The 18,789-nt window shown below is 35.5% G+C and overlaps 1 protein-coding gene across 6 annotated transcripts in view; it reads left to right on the forward strand.

Annotated features, from left to right (window-relative positions):
- Positions 1-18,789, forward strand: part of MBD5 (methyl-CpG binding domain protein 5) — a 187,339-nt gene that overhangs the window by 133,655 nt on the left and 34,895 nt on the right. For 5 of the 6 annotated variants that reach the window (XM_060106166.1, XM_060106167.1, XM_060106168.1 and 2 more), the window contains 3 exons: positions 2,583-2,685; positions 3,746-3,926; positions 8,754-10,889. In XM_060106166.1, the coding sequence (XP_059962149.1) occupies positions 2,583-2,685; positions 3,746-3,926; positions 8,754-10,889 (2,420 nt within the window). The remainder of the gene's footprint in view (positions 1-2,582; positions 2,686-3,745; positions 3,927-8,753; positions 10,890-18,789) is intronic. The other variant, XM_060106169.1, reaches the window with a different exon arrangement.

Genomic DNA, 18,789 nt, shown 5'->3' on the forward strand with positions numbered 1-18,789 from the left:
AATATATATTTATATAAATGAAGAATTTTCCATTATATAAACCCAAATGATTTCATACTATAACAACTCTACTGTCAGTTCAGATTCTGTCCTGGGTTGGTTGGTTGGCTGGTTGGTTGTTTGGTTTGTTTTGTGGAAGGTATTTCTTGATGTAAACTTAATGACCAATTGAAATTCTTTTGCACACGTGTTTTTTGTTTCTGTAATATTCAAGATATGCTCTATATTAATTGAAGTGAAGGGATAAGAAAGCAGGGAATGTGGAGCTCACCCCATGGTAGCTTAGATGGATGAGGACACACGGAATAACCTTCTCAAAGTGTTTCTATTGTCAGTGCTGTTAACAAACTGCCAGAAATACTTTGTTATCAATGTATCAATAATATAGCAAGATATCAGTGTTAATGTTCATATTTATGGTTTTTCTAGTCTGTAAGGAGCAAATATATATTCAGCTTAGAGCAAATAACTCCAAAAATCTTGATAATTTAGTTTTGGGGAGATTTTGTTTGTTTTGTTTTTGTTTTACTTCATCTTTATCCCTATGAAAGATAAATCAGCTTTTCAGGTTGCTGAGAGTTAGGTTAAAGCAAATTAAGTCTGGGAATCTGTCAGTTATCTTGCTCATGACTTTTCCAAGTCTGAGTAGACTTTACTATCTGTTAGTATGAGTTGGAATTCTCCCAATCCAAATCTGTACACTAAAGATTATTTTGGAAACTAACTTTGCCAGATAAGGTAAGACACCTTCAAATAAATTCAGCCAGCATGGGTTTGATTTGTTTGTATATAACTGGTTAAATTACTGCTTGAACATGTAGAAGAGGCTAGCCCTCCTTCTATAGCTTCCTTTGCAATGTGCAGTTTGCTTATAATTTTTAGGTTAGTCTCCAGCTGCTCCTGCCTCAGGGTGGCATTGAGGCTGCACATTAAATTTCCCACCTGCTTCCAATCTTCTAAGCTTTATCTATGCCATAAGACTTGTAACTATTTTTATGTTAATTATTACTCCCAAAAGTTAATTAAAGAGCTGCAACTAAAGGAAAGAACCCAACTGACTGATTGAGAGGAAGTGTTTTTAAAATGTCTAGAGTAGAGTGCTTTGATAGAATTCAGGAATTCTTGTCTTCAAGTTTAATTTTACAATTAACTGCCTCTAGGATTCATTCATACACTTTTTTTAACTGTAACACATTAGACAGTTTCTTTTCATAAAATTCATGAATTCTTCACATAACTAGTGATTTTGTTTTATCAAAATTACCAGACCTCCAAAAACGTCTTGCTGCCCCTACCGCTATGGTGGAACTCCAGTCTGTAATATGGGAATTATTATTCTTTGCATATCATCTGAAAAAAATTGTTAGCCCAAATAAATGAGAGAGTTAACAAAGTTGAGGATTTTAATTGTGATTTTCTACATGCGTAAGTCACTTATATGGTTGTCCATAAGTAAAATATGAATTGCATTTTAAAGCTGGTTTATTTAGAGACACCAAACTACTACCTGTGTTTTTGTAGAAGCAGAATAGTCTACCCCCGGTAATGTAAAACTTTGTTTATGAAATGGAGATATCGTTTCTGGTTAAACTTTATCAGATGGCTTAAGTGAAAGTTTTGGTAAATAGTCATAAATAAAAGATATTCTTGAATAAAAAGTATATAATAGTTTTCAAGACATAATATTCATGCAAGCTGTAAAATTAGTACATTAATAATACAAGTCCTAAAATGCAAATCGCTCATTTTAAACTAATCCTCATTGTAAATAAACATTAGAGACTTATCCTGTCATCAGAATTAGTACCTAATCTGTACACTTAAATTTGATCAGTATTCACATATCATACTAACTTCTGTGACCCAAAGAGTAGTAACGTTGAGAGCACTACCCAATCACCAGCCGCAAGGCCTGCAAGGCACCTTTCTGCCACCTAAAACCCTATCTCCTCAAGAGTTCCCCATCCTTATAAGTACAGCTTGGATCTTCAGTAGAATTTGAGGTGGGCCACACTGATCTATCTTCAAAGAAACACATGAATGAGGGAGGAAAAAGAGAAGCCTGTTTTTACACAAGGGCAGCTTGGTTCCAAACTCCAATATTAAAGGGAAGAACTTGTTAGCTCGAATTTTTGTAAATTTAGTGACTTTCTAGTTTGACCTCCAACGTGTTCCTAAATTTCAGTTTTTCCTCAAACAGCTTTAGAAGTAGATCTTCTAGTTTAAAATGATAATGATTACTTTCATGTTGTTTTCTTGTTCCTTTCTTACCTGCTCTTTCTTAAGAATACATTTTTCCCATCCTTAGTCCACTCTTGGTTGTCAACATACTTTTATTTATTTTTCTATGAAGATCTGTATTTTTCTGAGAAATATTTTGGTCAGAAGAAAGAGTGATAGTGTTAAAGGCTATAATTTATTAGCTAACATAATACTGACAAAGAAAATGCTTTTCCTTAGTAGGAAGATATTTCACAGGAAAAAACCCTGTGAAGGACAGTAAGACTATAAATTATGCCGTTTTTCATATAATATGTGCAGTCAGAATTATTTCCTGATGTTTTTTTAAACTATTTTCACAGTCCCAGTGGGTCTTTGTTATCTTGCTTGGAGCAGGTTAAAACATACCTGCTTACTGACGGAACATGCAAGTGTGGCTTGGAATGTCCTCTTATTCTTCCCAAGGTAACCATTTCGCAATAGATGTATCAGCAATTTTTCATTTTTTAGGTGTTTCATATATTTGCTTTTCTCATTTGGCATTTCATTTTTATATTACTTCTCCAATCATTTATACATTTTAAAGTCTTAAATTATATATCTTTTGCATGCATTTTGGAATGCTTAAGGATTGTGGAAAATAGTTCAAGTCCAAGAGTCATTTTCAAAGGTGACAAACCTATATTCATATTAAATATTTCATCAAAACCCCTTTTGCACCATTTTATTACAGCTATACCCATGCTCACTATTTAATAGTGCAGTATTTTTTCCCTCCTGCTCAGTCTGCAATGCTATTTTTAGCACTGGTGTTGATGGATCTGCCACAAATATTTCTTAAATTACAAAGCTGAACCCTCATAGCCAAAAGTGAAAGTGTTTTACTCCTTTACAAGGTAAAAAGTAAAATCATTTTAAATGATAAAATATTTACTATAGAAACATGTCATTGTTTTCTGGGTATCTATAATAGTCCCAATCATAGGACTAGAGATTAATAGACAACTTTTTCTTTTTTGTGTCACCTCATTCACAAAAAAGCACTTGAAACAGTTTGTAAGTATATGCACAATAAATATTTTTTAAAATAGAGTAGTAGATTTTTTAAATCAGTGAAAAGGTCATATTAATATAGCAATAAAGTAAAGCCAAAGAAAAAGTTAGCATATAGCAATGTCAGATTTTAGGGTTTCTTAACTGTACTTCATCTGTTTTTGTACTGTTATAACATCAGGAAGTATCTAAAATTGGGAATATTATCAGATACTATTCCTTTCCATGTATTTATCTTGGCTATCTTAGAATTAGGATAATCTTCATTATTTACTCTGCCACTAAAAACCATGAGTTCAGCAGAAGTATTTATTCCATTATATATAAAGTTGCTTTTCTTAAATTTAAAAACTTGAGAAAGTTTTATTCAGATTTATGGGTTAATCTATGCAAAACTTTTTTTTTAACAAGGGGATCTTTTTACTTAATATTTTTACAGACATATTTTAAACGAAGGCTGTGCTTTTTCCAGGTGTTTAATTTTGATCCTGGAGCTGCTGTGAAACAGAGAACTGCAGAAGATGTTAAAGCAGATGAAGATGTCACAAAGCTATGCATACATAAAAGAAAAATCATTGCAGTGGCCACACTTCATAAAAGCATGGAAGCCCCACATCCTTCTCTGGTGCTCCCCAGTCCCGGAGGAGGAACAAGTATGTAATATGGTGAAGGTTTTAGGGATTTTTCCTCCCCCACTCCTCTCCTGGAGGAGTCACTAGAAATCACTTTGCCAAGCATTTTCTGAGTCCACTTTTCAAACATGCACAATGCATTTAAAATTATGTATGTTTTATCATTTTATTGCAAATAACAAATTAGTTCTGAAAAATTCCCATGAAGTTGTCACCCAAAGTTTCCTATCCAAATCATTTAGTTAAATGAGGAAAATAAACACTGATTAGCACATACAAATGCTATGGAGATACATAGAGCTGAGCTAACAAAAGAGAAAGTGCCATTGGTTTTTAGGAAACAAATGTAGGCTTTTTCCTAGGGCTGTATTGGAATGCGTAGTATTAAGTCCTTAAATGCAACTAGCAATGTTATCAAGAACTGGCAGTGTTATTCTTTCAGTCATTTAATAGCTACATATTGAACACCTACTAACAAATCACCTTGCCAGGAATTTTTTATACCTCCATCCAACACATACATGCACACACGCTTGTATGCACACACGAATTTTTTAAAAATTTCAAAGCTGCAGAAAAATTACATGAACAGTTCGAGTACCCTAGATTTACCAGTTAACGTTTTGTTTCAGGAGTTGCAGATATTGTGACAATTCACCCCTAAGTATTTCAACACACATGGATGTTCTCTTATATAAACCACAGTCTAATTATCACGTTCAGGAAATTTAAAACTGCTATGATAGTATTATCTAATATGCAGTCTATATTCAGATTTCTCCAGTTGTCCTAATAATATTCTTACAGTTTTTTCAATCCAATCTTTTTTAAAATCCAGGATGCAAAGATTGTGCAACTGCAAAGAGACATTACTTTTCTTTAATCTACATCAATTCCCCAGTCTTTTTCAATCTTCCATGACGTTGATACTTTTGAAGAGTCTAGGCCAGTTTTATAGATGTTCCTCAATTTTGATTTGCCTGATTGCTTCCTCATATTTATATTCAGGTTAAACATAGTTTGATACGAATACTGCATAGGTGATGTTATATCCTCATTAGGAAGCACATAATGGCAGTTTATCCCATATTGATGACATTAAGTTTGATTTCTTGGTTAAAATTATGTCCATTATTGAGGTACATTTTCCCTTTATGATTTATATGTAATTTGTGGAATTATACTTTGAGGCTGAGGAACTTGTTTTTGTAAGGGCTAGAATATGAACTCTCCAAAATACTACAATTAGCTTAACACTTGAATAATAATTCTGGATAAAATACAGCTGAACACCAAAGCATTTGTTTATGAAAGGTAAGTAGCATTGTTCTGCAGAGTTCTGAAAAATAAGGATGAGGAATATAACCTGTAGTGATCAGAGAAAGCTTTATGGTAGAACTTGGATTTGAACCAGCCCTGGAAAATGGTAGGATTTAGACACATAAGGGAAATAAGAAAATTCTTATCTAGAATGAGTATAGCATAATTAAGAAATGATGTGGAAACTAATGTGACTTGAGTGGAAAATTAAACCTGCATAGGTAAATTGAGGCTAAATTATTGATAGTTTTAGATACAAAGAGAAGCAGCTGTGACACCAAACAGGCCATGAAAGAGTCACACTTAGGGGCTCCCCTGGTGGCGCAGCGGTTGAGAGTCCGCCTGCCGATGCAGGGCACACGGGTTCGTGCCCCGGTCCGGGAAGATCCCACATGCCGCGGAGCAGCTGGGCCCGTGAGCCATGGCCGCTGAGCCTGCGCGTCCGGAGCCTGTGCTCCGCAACGGGAGATGCCACAACAGTGAGAGGCCCACGTACTGCAAAAAAAAAAAAAAGAGTCACACTTAGAACTCATGTGAAGAGGGTAGGGAAAGACAGATTTGGCAGTTATTAGCAGAGACCTCCTCTCCAATAACCCTCTAACCTTTAAACTTTAACAGGAATGATCAGAAAAAATTGCTCCACTAAGGTATGTAAGAAAAAAATATATTTTAGTGAATTTTTCTTTTTCTTTAATGAGCTATGTTTTTTAAATTAAAAGATATAGCAACAACTTAAAGACATTCAACAGTAATAAATTATTTAAAATTTATCATTAGCCTGCCACCTTGATGTAAGTATGTTTTCATTTTTGCATCTTACCTTTCACATGTGTTTGCACATGCTCATTTCTGCTGCCATTCTCACTTCACATCATATCAAACCATTTCAGCTCTGTCTACAGAGTCTGCCTTGTTTCCTTTTTAATGATTGGAGCAGAATCTTGGTCTAGGTCCTTTGTGCTACTCTATACATACAAGTTTCATTATTGAAATTAAAGGTAAATATTTAACTAGTATAGGTATAAGAGGTATATCTCCACATCCTTTTAAAATGATATACTTTATTGGATTAATTTCTACTCTTTTACCAACTTCAGACATAGCATTTATTTCAATTTTCTAATTTTAAATTATATTAAAAGGTTGGGATTTAAATAAAGATTAAGAAGACTCATGTAGTAGTTTTCACCTCTCTTTATTTTACATGCATAAACATACAACACCTCTTTCGAAAGGTCTATTTAATATACACAAAAGCACTTGATGAGTACCTAGCATTTACATTTGCCAACTCTTGTAATACTTTAGTTCCTAACTGCAACATAAGAGCAGCATGACTTCTGTTTGTTTATCTGTTTAGTATTTCTTTTATTTTAAAGATGGTAACTATTTTTCCCCAGTATGGAAGAAATCCTTTCTAAACGACAGCTACTTTCTAAATTCTGTTGAATGTAAAAATGCCAATGTCTATATTTTAAATCATTGAATTGTAGATAGCTACATAAATGAACAAGAAAAGACACAACTTGGTGGTTTTATTACTAAAGAGGACACAGTCAATCCCGTAATAATGTTAGTGATGTTAATACAGATGACTATGTTCTCACTATATGCCAAGCTCAGTGCCCCAAATATTTTTCATATGTTATTTCCTTGATTACAAACTTTAAAAATCTTTCTTTAACAAGAAAATGAATTCAGTTGAGTTTATCTGCTGCAATTTTCTTTTATGATTGGTTCTCAACTTTTCATATACTGTATTATATACAGAAATCACTCTATCAAAGAATCTCTACCATGCCAGAAACAGAAAGCCCACATTTCCCAAGAAAAATATATGTTCACTACATTCTCTTACTTCTTGATTGTACACTACCAAGACTTCTGTTTATCCCAGGTTGAGAACCACTGACTTAGAAATTGTTATGTTATGATTTGACCTGTATACTACTCAGCAGGTAGGAGAAGTTTATTTATCTTAAATGTGTAATTATCCATTTAAGTAAATATACCTCTGATTGCAAATGAATCCGAGTAAACTTGCTGATATGCTGTAAGTCTAAGAATTGGGATGGCCAATGTATAGTATAAATAGTACCACTCTCATCTCCTGTGCCTCTAATAGACTCATTGGCATTTTCTCATGGAGTCCAGCTAGAGCTCAGCACCCTTTTCAGCATAGCTCTCTAAGCAGCCACCACCAGTTGATGGGAATTGGCATATGAAACTAATTTTATTTGCCATCCCTGTTTTAGAAGTCACAACCTTATAAAATAGTTAAACTTCCTTAGGGGCTAAAAAAACTTAAACCTAGAATTCTGACATCAAATGAAAATTCTGTATGATGAACCAGGTTGCTCTTGTTGCCTGTATTCTGTCTGATCTCTGAAAGAACTGAAAGGATTCCAAAAAGCCAGCGAGGGAGCAATGCACCCTGTAAAAAGAGAATACTCAATTGGAGCCCAGTACTGAAGATTTTTGCACTCTGACTAAATTTTGTGTAAGAATTCTATCCTAATAAAAGAATTGCAGTCTTTTACCTAATTTGGTTGACTGGGGCTGGTTTTACAACAATGACTAATTAATGGCAAAGAAATTGAAGTGTTAAAGTATTACAGACTTGATATGAAGTTTAGCATGATTGTTTAACTTCACTGTATTTACTGTTATCACTCCCTTTGTAAAAGATTCAGAATCTTATTTACTTAATTCACAAAAATTAAGACTCTGTTACTCTCACAGTGAAAATATTGGGATGAGGAAGAGTTTTTGTAGCTGTCCCGAGGAGGTTTTAGTAAAGTTATACAAACCTTTATAGGGCAACAAATTTTCTGGTGAAAATGGCAATTCATTTAAGTCACTCAAGAAAATATTATGCCACACAGATCACAATTTTCTGTTGTAACTGTGTTCTTAGAAAATTCAAATCCAAAAAATAGAATCATCAGCATTTCTATCTGGGCTGTCATTCTTGATTTTGCATATTATAAATATTATTAGAATGGCTAATGTCAGTATGTACGGATTCAGATCCCCATCCTTTCTCAACAGACATGAGGGAAACAAGCATAATGAGCAGTTATTGAGAACCTTTGGTCAACTAAGGGAGAATAGTGTGCATCTTTTACAATCAAAATTTATTGTAGAGTACAGAACTTTTTTTTGTTTTTTGGGGGTTTTTTTTGCGGTACGCGGGCCTCTCACTGTTGTGGCCTCTCCCACTGCGGAGCACAGGCTCCGGACGCGCAGGCTCAGCAGCCATGGCTCACGGGCCCAGCCGCTCCGCGGCATGTGGGATCTTCCCAGACCGGAGCACCAACCCGCGTCCCCTGCATAGGCAGGCGGACTCTCAACCACTGCGCCACCAGGGAAGCCCCCAGAACTTTTTTTTAATTGCAAAGAGTCACAGCTTCTGTTTGCAGATTTCTTTTTTCAGATGCCCTCCCTTCCCCATTTCCTTCCCTCCCTCCATCCTAACACAAAAGAATTGAGACTACTAACAGATTTTTTTTTTCTCTTTCACATCAGATGCAACTCCAGTAGTACCTTCACGGGCAGCAACTCCAAGATCTGTAAGAAATAAGTCTCACGAAGGAATTACAAATTCTGTAATGCCTGAATGTAAGAATCCTTTCAAATTAATGATTGGATCATCAAATGCCATGGGAAGGCTATATGTACAAGAACTGCCTGGAAGCCAGCAACAAGAACTCCACCCTGTCTACCCCCGGCAGAGATTGGGCAGCAGTGAACACGGACAGAAATCTCCATTCCGTGGCAGCCATGGAGGCCTGCCCAGCCCAGCGTCGTCAGGTTCCCAGATATATGGAGATGGCTCAATCTCTCCAAGGACTGACCCACTTGGAAGCCCTGATGTTTTCACAAGAAATAATCCTGGTTTTCATGGAGCTCCCAATTCTAGTCCTATTCACCTGAATAGGACTCCTCTTTCTCCCCCTTCAGTAATGCTACACGGTTCTCCTGGACAGTCATCCTGTGCAATGGCTGGAAGGACTAATATACCTCTTTCCCCAACCTTGACTACAAAGAGTCCAGTAATGAAAAAACCAATGTGTAATTTTTCAACTAATATGGAAATACCACGAGCAATGTTCCATCACAAACTACCCCAAGGCCCACCTCCCCCTCCTCCACCTTCTTGTGCTCTTCAGAAAAAGCCATTAACATCTGAGAAAGATCCACTTGGCATTCTTGACCCTATTCCTAGTAAACCAGTGAATCAGAACCCTGTTATCATTAATCCAACTAGTTTCCATTCAAATGTCCACTCTCAGGTACCTGTGATGAATGTAAGCATGCCTCCTGCTGTTGTTCCTTTGCCAAGTAATCTCCCTTTGCCAACCGTAAAACCTGGCCACATGAATCATGGGAGTCATGTACAAAGAGTTCAGCATTCAGCTTCAACCTCCCTGTCCCCTTCTCCAGTGACATCCCCAGTGCACATGATGGGGACTGGAATTGGAAGGATTGAGGCATCGCCCCAAAGATCACGCTCATCTTCCACATCATCAGATCACGGAAATTTCATGATGCCACCTCTAGGACCCCAGGCCACTTGTAGTGGTATTAAGGTTCCACCCAGGTCACCAAGGTCAACAATAGGGTCCCCAAGGCCATCAATGCCATCAAGCCCTTCTACCAAGTCCGATGGACATCATCAGTACAAGGATATCCCTAACCCATTAATTGCTGGAATGAGTAATGTACTAAATACCCCAAGCAGTGCAGCTTTTCCTACTGCATCTGCCGGAAGCGGTTCTGTAAAGAGTCAGCCTGGTTTGCTGGGAATGCCTTTAAATCAGATCTTGAACCAGCACAATGCTGCCTCCTTTCCAGCAAGTAGTTTACTCTCAGCAGCAGCCAAAGCACAGCTAGCAAATCAAAACAAACTTGCTGGTAACAACAGTAGCAGCAGTAGCAATTCTGGAGCTGTTGCTGGCAGTGGCAACACTGAAGGACATAGCACTTTAAACACCATGTTCCCTCCTGCTGCCAACATGCTTCTCCCAACAGGTGAAGGGCAAAGTGGTCGAGCAGCACTAAGAGATAAGCTGATGTCTCAGCAAAAAGACTCACTGCGGAAAAGAAAACAGCCACCTACCACAGTGTTGAGTTTGCTCAGACAGTCTCAAATGGATAGTTCTGCAGTTCCTAAACCTGGACCCGACTTGCTAAGGAAGCAGGGTCAGGGGTCGTTTCCCATCAGTTCAATGTCTCAGTTACTACAGTCTATGAGTTGTCAAAGCTCTCACTTGAGTAGCAATAGTAGCCCGGGTTGTGGGCGCTCAAATACTGCTTTGCCTTGCTCTGCTAACCAGCTGCATTTTACAGACCCCAGTGTGAACTCCAGTGGTCTTCAGAATCCACTGACACAGGACGTACCTTTAAGAGGGGAAGCCGTGCACTGCCACAATGCAAACACTAACTTTGTTCACAGTAACAGTCCAGTCCCAAACCACCATCTTGCAGGTTTAATAAATCAGATTCAGGCTAGCGGGAACTGTGGGATGCTCAGTCAGTCGGGCATGGCCTTAGGAAATTCATTACATCCCAATCCACCTCAGTCAAGAATTTCAACGTCCTCCACTCCAGTGATACCAAACAGCATTGTTAGCAGCTATAATCAAACAAGTTCTGAAGCAGGTATGGTTTTATTAGAAAAAAGTACCCAAAGGTACTAAACTTTTATACGTTTTTTTAAAATTTATACCAAAATATTTATTATGATAAGAAATGATCCTTTCCCCATTGTGAAATTCTCATCATTTCTTTAGTATTTATAATTTTATTTACAGAATGCTAGGGATTTGTCTCTTAGAAAAAATAACAGCCAAGAGGATTCCATGTGTTTCCGTTATGTGTCAACCTGTGTCATTTTGAATTTTGTTCGACTTTCAGTTGGTTCTATAACCATTGGACTCGAAACTACAAAAGAAGCCATAGAAGGCAGGATTTCCTGGTTTCCAACTACATGAGACGTACTTGGTCTATGCCAATATAAAAGCTGTTTCCCCTAGCTCTTGTTTGTATTCAGGTAAATGAAGCTCATTTGGAAAACCCCCAAAAAAGGGCAGAAATACATGGATTTTTTGTTCTTGCTGCTGACCAGAAATAGGTGAATGGATAGGAAAAGGTAACTAGAAGTTGTATGAAGTAGAAAGCTGTCTTCTAATGTGTTTTCTTATCCTAGTTTGCTATCCTTTATTATTATTTGTTTGAAAAAATTCATAAATGGATATTGGCTACTCCCTTTTTAAAAAAGGTAATAATTTAAGTTTTCCAATAAAAAAGGCTTGAAAACCTGATTTCCAGAATTTTTGATCTTGAAATTATTTTACAGTTTTCTTGGAGAACTAAACCATTGTTTTTACCATTGACATTATGGTATCTCTTTGTCCGCTATTAATGAAGGAGACAAATTTATTTAAAAGTAGACACATTAGAAAGAACTATATTTTATTTCAGTAGAGTCCTCAGAAATTGTTACAAAAAACCGTAAAGAAGCACTATAAAGATAAATTCATTGAGACGTCAGAAAATTTGACTATAAAAATAATAGGAAGAATACCCAAAACCCAACAATAATGATTTGAGAGATTGGTGGGAAATGACAGGGAGGAAATAAAAGATGATTGTAGAGACAATATTATTCAGCTATGAAAATAGTGGGCTTTTAAAACCAGATTGCTACTGGAAGTGGGAAAACTGCTGAGGCTTTTAATAATCTATTGTATAGATATATATAGACTGTGTTATACCACCATGCTGGAAAGGCATTATGACCTACATGTCTTTGTTGCTGATAGTAAAATCAAGTGTTTTCCTTCCTGGTGTCACTACTTTTACCTGCCATTCTCCACAACTTGTGCTATGTGTTATGTTTTGATGTCAGTATTTAATGAAGAATTCTTCATTGACCTCTTCTGTTAAAAAGAATATAAGGTGAAGATGATAATTGAAATGATTAGTGCCTTCTTGATATTCTTAGTCTAAGGAATCTCATGAAACTATTTTTTACATGTTTAACAGGATTCTTATTCCAAAGGGGCTTCCAGCTTTTCAATGACTCATATTCCTTTTTAGATAATCCCAAACAAATGAAAATTTAATCTTATGCATTTAGCAGATTAAGGTTACATAAGATCAGTAACTATTTAAAAATACACTATATTTATTAAGCATACCTTCAATCATTTAGATGAGGCGTTGTTAGTCTCATTGTATTATATCTTTCAATTTTGATACCCCTTACCTCAACTTACTTTGTTTCAGGTCTAAGTTCATATTGCAAAGTGTACGTATTTTATTAATGATGTATTTTAATTTATCTATAATGGAAAAGACCAACATTTATTTATATTCTTGTTTCTTCTGATTGTTAAGTTTCGACTTATTTTATATAGTCTTAGACATGTATTTTCTTGTTCCATGCATCTCTGTAAAACATCAGATCTGGATTGCCAGTGCTGGGAGTGTCAAAACACGCATGTTGAAAATTTACTAATATAAGTAAAGTGTTAGCATATAAATAGCTAAAAGGGATGAGAATAAATATCTAGTAATGATATGGATGTGACCAGTCATGTGTAAGCTAACAGAAAGCATATCCCTGATAAAAATCTAGGTCAATAAGAACTTTTTAAAGTAGTAAACCTAATAAAATTAAATACTGCTTAATGTGCATAGCTCTGATGTGCAGCTGGTAATAAAAATGGGTAGATTTACTAATTAATATAATTCTTTTGATGAGCTGAATATTGAAGAGGTCTCTAATATCATGTTTCTTTTAGATACACAGTGAACTGTGTCAACTGAATGTACTGTTATTATAACTGCTTAGCCTTAATGTTTATTTTCACTGACATTTATTCATCCATCAAATACACACCAAAGCTGGGCTTTCAGAGTGAGACAGCTGATGACAGTTATAGCTATCCCTTTAAGTTTTGCTGAGTATTCCTAGCATACTAGTAAGACATTAGAAGAAAACCACATTTTATTCTTAAAATGTTGCTTTTAGCTGTCATTGAGTACCTATGATATGCCAGGTGATTTGCCTGTATTATTTCTAATTTGTGCAGTATTCCAAAGTATAAGGTATTCTTGTCCTCATTTTACAGATGAGTACATTGGGCCTCAGAGAACTTGAATAACTGTCCAAGGTCATACATAATTGAATTAGGATTTGAACTCAGGTTCATCTGATTCTAAAATCCATTTTCTTCCCAGCTGCGTAAGTTCTTCATTTGAAACATAGTTGTGAAAAATACTGTTTTCACTTTCAAATCTTTAAAAATACCCAACAGATAGTGAATCAAAGCATATCAATACATGTTAGGAACCACGTTTGTAAACTTTTGATGCACTTTTAGACAAAAGTCAGTAATTTTGCCTTCTCTATTTGGACTCTAATATCCTAGTGTACAATAATTAGGATGTTTGTGCCAATGCAGATGAAATGTCCACAGTATCAAAAGAACTACCCCTCCTTTGTGAATCACATTTGGTAACCTTTATTTGAATGAATCTGTATCACCTCACTCAGATAAAAATGGGTTTCCTAGTGGGTGATGTGTCAATAGGCCTTTGGAGAAGGCAACTTTGCAGACGCTAGCCCTGCCATTCCAGGTGTGATAGCACAATGAGGGTGAAAGAGACCCACAGGTAACATGGCCCAACTCTTCCTTGTGGTAATGGAACATGAACAGAACTCAAGTGACCTCCTGCTCAATCCAGTGCCTTTTTTCCCCACTCTCCTAAGCAGCAGCTCAAAAATGTTACATTAAGACCTATTTAAGACCAGAAATCACTCTGAAAACATTTAATTCGATTGGCTATTTGTTTTCAAAAACTTCTTTTAAAGAAAGTTTTTCTATCATAAACAGCCCAAATATTCATTTTTAGGCCTATATGTGAATACCAGTCCATATTTTAAATGTATTAAAACTCATATATGAGAATCGGAGGCAAAGTAGTAAAAAAAAAAAAATCAGATTAAAGATACGAAATGCTTAGAAAACATTTCTAAAACTTAAGAATATACAAGGTTTTATTAATTCTATTTGGTGTTTTGAAATTGCCTTTCCACTAAAGCTCTCTAAACACTTTGCATTGTAAAGTTTACAGGTTTCTATTAGCTTTTTGGATATGAAATTACAAGTGAAGTTTAATATTTCCATGTAACAGATTTAGAAAATGACCAGTAGGATACTTGGTGACATTCCTCAAGCTGTAAAGCAAAGCTCTGGTGGATCTGGCAACCAAACCCCAATCAGTTCCTGATTCTCAGTCCAAACACTCAAACTGCTGAATGCAGGTATGTTCTGAAATCCATCACTCGTGTACATTTAAAGCAACTTTCAGTTTATGAAGTGAGATAAGTTTCAACACTTAAGTGGTTCCAGCACGTGTCCTGTGGTGTTTTGGTTTAGGGAGGAATTCAAAATCAAGTACCCCTGACTGACAAATTTCATCAAGTCCATGCCTCTTTGGGCCTCTGACTGCTGCCCACCTGTTTACCATAGAACAAAAACACACATGCCAGTAACCTGGGCCTCTGCAGAGGACCCAGCCCTGTCAGTGTCCACATGACAACCCATCCTTCCATGGCCCTGTGGGTTTTCACAATTTTCAAAGAAGCAAAAAGATTTAGATTATTCTGCTAACCAACTTAATAACTGAACCTTACCTCCCTCCAGTATGATACAAAGTCATTAAATATAAATTTTTCACTTTAAAATGCCTTTTATATTCTCATTTTTTTTAATAAAAAACATTTAATCAACTCTTCTAAAACACATGAAAATGTAGTCCTGTGAAAGGGCAGAGTATGAGTTTGTACCAAAAGAGAAAATAATTCAATCATTTATTTGCCTTAACTCTTAAAGATATACATTGACTAACAAGAATATAAATAAACCTATGAATAAATATTTGCTCATGAATATTTATATAAATATATATATATTTTTTAACTCTGGAAAAGAAAATGTTTTTTTCAGCACAAAATACATTTGATTGAAACTCAGTGCAGCCACTAATATGGTAGGTATAAGAAAATTAGAGATCACAAAAGAATGCTTTGGATAAAATATTGCAAAGTGCAAGCTTGGTTTTTTGTTCTATGTATTTATTTATTCTCAGAGCATGCCAGTAAAGAAAATAAAGGGAAATTGTCATTCCCTTCATTTGAGGTTATAGTTGCAAAAAGATTATGGGTTAAAAATACTCCAGGATGGATTGTTCTATGTTAGCTGTCTCAGGATGTGGGACATTTGTGTGGAAATAAGCCTCTAGTCTTTTATAGACGTATGTAGAATGAAAAAAGGCAGAGACTCCTTTAAGGTTGTGACTGAATTAATAATAATTGCTATTGAAAGTATTTCCACTCAAGTTTTTAAATGCCTAGATTTTACGCCTCACCTGATTGATGCATAGGCTTCTAAGTTGAAACTTGCCCTCTGCTCTTGTTTTTTAACCAAATACCAAAACTATATTAAAATCTTGATTATGTGATAAAAATCTATGTCTATTCTTTTAGTTAAATTTTTGCAAAATGAGCCATTTCTTCTTTGCTGTAAGTTATTTTTACAACAGGCAGTGTCTTGCTGTTTAAGAAGGTTTCCTAATATCAGGGTTACACCACTTGCTTTGTTTACATATTCCAGGTTTAATGTTTCCTTGTGTACAAAAAGAGGAGTTAAAATATGTTTGAATTTAGACACTGAGTCTATGTAATCAAAGGTGATAACAACTCAGAGTGGTGTGATATGTTTGCTGATTCAATGATCTATTTTGTACCTTTCAAGAAATAAATTGTCCCAGTGTGCAAATTGGGAGAATTTTATTCTATTGCAACACACTAAGCTCACTTATAAAATCACTAGAAATCCTTCAATTCTCAAGGGGATGCCTAAGCTATTATTTACTAAAATCAAGTGGTCTAAGAACATTGAAGCAGCTTCTAAAAGTACCTAAATTCTAGGCAGTAATGTTAACTCTACAAAGACTTGACTCATTAAAAATAATGCTTAAACATTTTCCTAGTGTCATCAAAATAGATTTCATTTCCACCTGCATGGAGTACGAAATAAATCAAATCATAAACTTCCTACCTTCAAGGAACTTGTATCAAACAACATTAATGCTAACAAAGCAAAGAGTAGAGTAAAAATTATGTTCTAAGAATTATACTTCTTGCAAAGTCAAAGTAACAACTCACCTTTTTACAGATTAGGAATGGAACTAGACAAACAGAAGTCTGAAGGATTTGCTGAGATACTCCTGGGGTAGGAGCTAGTCCAGGGAAATTCTAAATATCTGTCCAAGACCCATGGGTACAGGTATAAGAAAGAGTAGTATTTATCACAAATGCCCCAGAGCGGAGCTCCTGTGCTGCACGACTCCACAGGGATACCTCTCACATTAGAGTCTGATAAACATGCTTCCTGGAGCACAACTCCATAGACCATCCCCCACACAGTTGAGCAACTGAGAGGCCTGATCCTAAAGCAGTGTTTTCCAAACTTATTTTTACTTTTAACCACGGCAAGAAATTAACTTGCATTCCATTTAACTAGAGATATATTTTTAATGTACAACAAAAGTTTCCTGAAAAAAACACTCTGTGTGATGCACTCTGACATTTTAGATCCCATTCTATCTTATCCTGTCTTATTCTATTTCTTTTTTTTGTGACAGTCATGATCTACCGAAATGATTTCACCACCCACCAGCAGAACATGACCCAGCACTCACATGTATAAGTTAACAGAAACAGTTTCCACAAAATAATACCCTAGCTATGCAATGTACTCTTTTTTTTTTTTCTTTTCTATTTCATTTATCAAAATATACTGGTTTGGGGGCATACTAAATCGATTTTACAGTCTTAAATAGGTCTAAGCACTGTCTTAGGATATTCATAAGGTAATTAACTCAGCAAATATTTATTGAATACCTAGTATGTGCTCTGCACTGTTTAGCACTGAAAATAAAATAGTACACAATGGAAGGATACAAAGTTAACTTCATAATCTAGAATCTCTACTTGCTCTGCTCATTGAACAAAATGAGATAAACTTCCAGTTGGTATATTGATGGATGGAGCATTTTAACTGTTATTCTAGCATATTGAGAGAACAGAAATCCTACCAAGCAAGAGACTTAACCTCTTCTCTCAGCATTTGCTTCCTTACAATAAATATTAAGAAAAATGTGATAAAAAGCATTTGTAAAAAAAAAAAAAAAAAAAAAAAAAAAAAAACTTCGTTACTTGAGAAACTGAAAAATCTCAAGCAATTTTTTTCATTTCAACAGTTTTCAGAGTAATTCTATGTATTAATAAAGGAAGCAGAAGTGATCAGTAGTAAAACACCCTTTTTTTTGTCTGACCCCATCACCACCCAAAGACTGGCCTCGCCTCCTCAACACAGTCATAATCACTCAGACCTCATATTCCAAGATTCAAGATACAGTCCTTCCACTGTTCTTTACTCTTCCCTAAGAGGTTGGCCCTGTTGAGGGTGGAGAGTATTTCCTCAGATACTGCCACTGATCCCTTTCCCCTCTTCCTTTTCTCCTAAGTTGTGTTGGTTTTGGGTCCCTCCCTCGCTTCCTTATGGAGAACAAATAGACACTAGTTCCTAGGGCTTCCTGCCTACTTCTGGTAAAGGAATGCTAGGAATTTACATCAGGATCCAAAGCACAAAGATAGAGATTGGTATATTTTTGTAAATACATATTACCATGTCATTACTAAGGCTTGGGAAAATAATGTCTTGTTGGAAGATCTAGACCTCATAAAAGTTATCTTTCAATTTTTTAAATCCTTTAAATATAGAAGAGAAAATTTTACTATTTCCATGGGGTTGAAAAGTGAATTATATTTATTAGACTCACTAGGGCATGATATTTTCTCCTGTCTCTAGAAGCATTCGTTTTTATTAAGGATTATCATTGACCCTGTTTGCAATTAAAGTACACTTGCCAAAGCAAATGATAAAGGTCAAATAGTGAAGGAGTATGTTTCATATGATATATTTCTTAGGTTCTTGAATTTATGGATAAAAAACAGTATTTGGGCATATCAATTAAGAAAAAGTTTTCTAGCATTAAGTAGTATTTATTCAAAATTGAAGCTATAGATCAAACTGGTAAAATGACATTTTAAAAGCACCTATTGGTCCATATGGAACAAGCTTTATGCCCTCTCTTGTACACATACAAAGACATGTACAACACTATTATTAATACTTAAGGGCCAACCATGTGAGAGTTTAGCATGATATGAACAATGACTCTTCTCAAAGAATATTGGTGACGAAGAAGAGAAATAACTCTAAAGAAGTAGACATTACCTTTGTTTTGAAAAGCAGTGTTTACAAAATGAGGCAAATAAAACACCTCAAGAATGAAATTGTTAGTAATAGGTAAATATCCTTTAAAAATCCTTAAAAAAAATTACTGATGCTATTTCTGTATACACACACATATATAGACACACACACACACATCATAAATTATATGTGTGTGCAAAGAATAC

This window comes from Mesoplodon densirostris, chromosome 8, assembly GCF_025265405.1.
Source record: "Mesoplodon densirostris isolate mMesDen1 chromosome 8, mMesDen1 primary haplotype, whole genome shotgun sequence".
Classification (NCBI taxonomy): domain Eukaryota; kingdom Metazoa; phylum Chordata; class Mammalia; order Artiodactyla; family Ziphiidae; genus Mesoplodon; species Mesoplodon densirostris.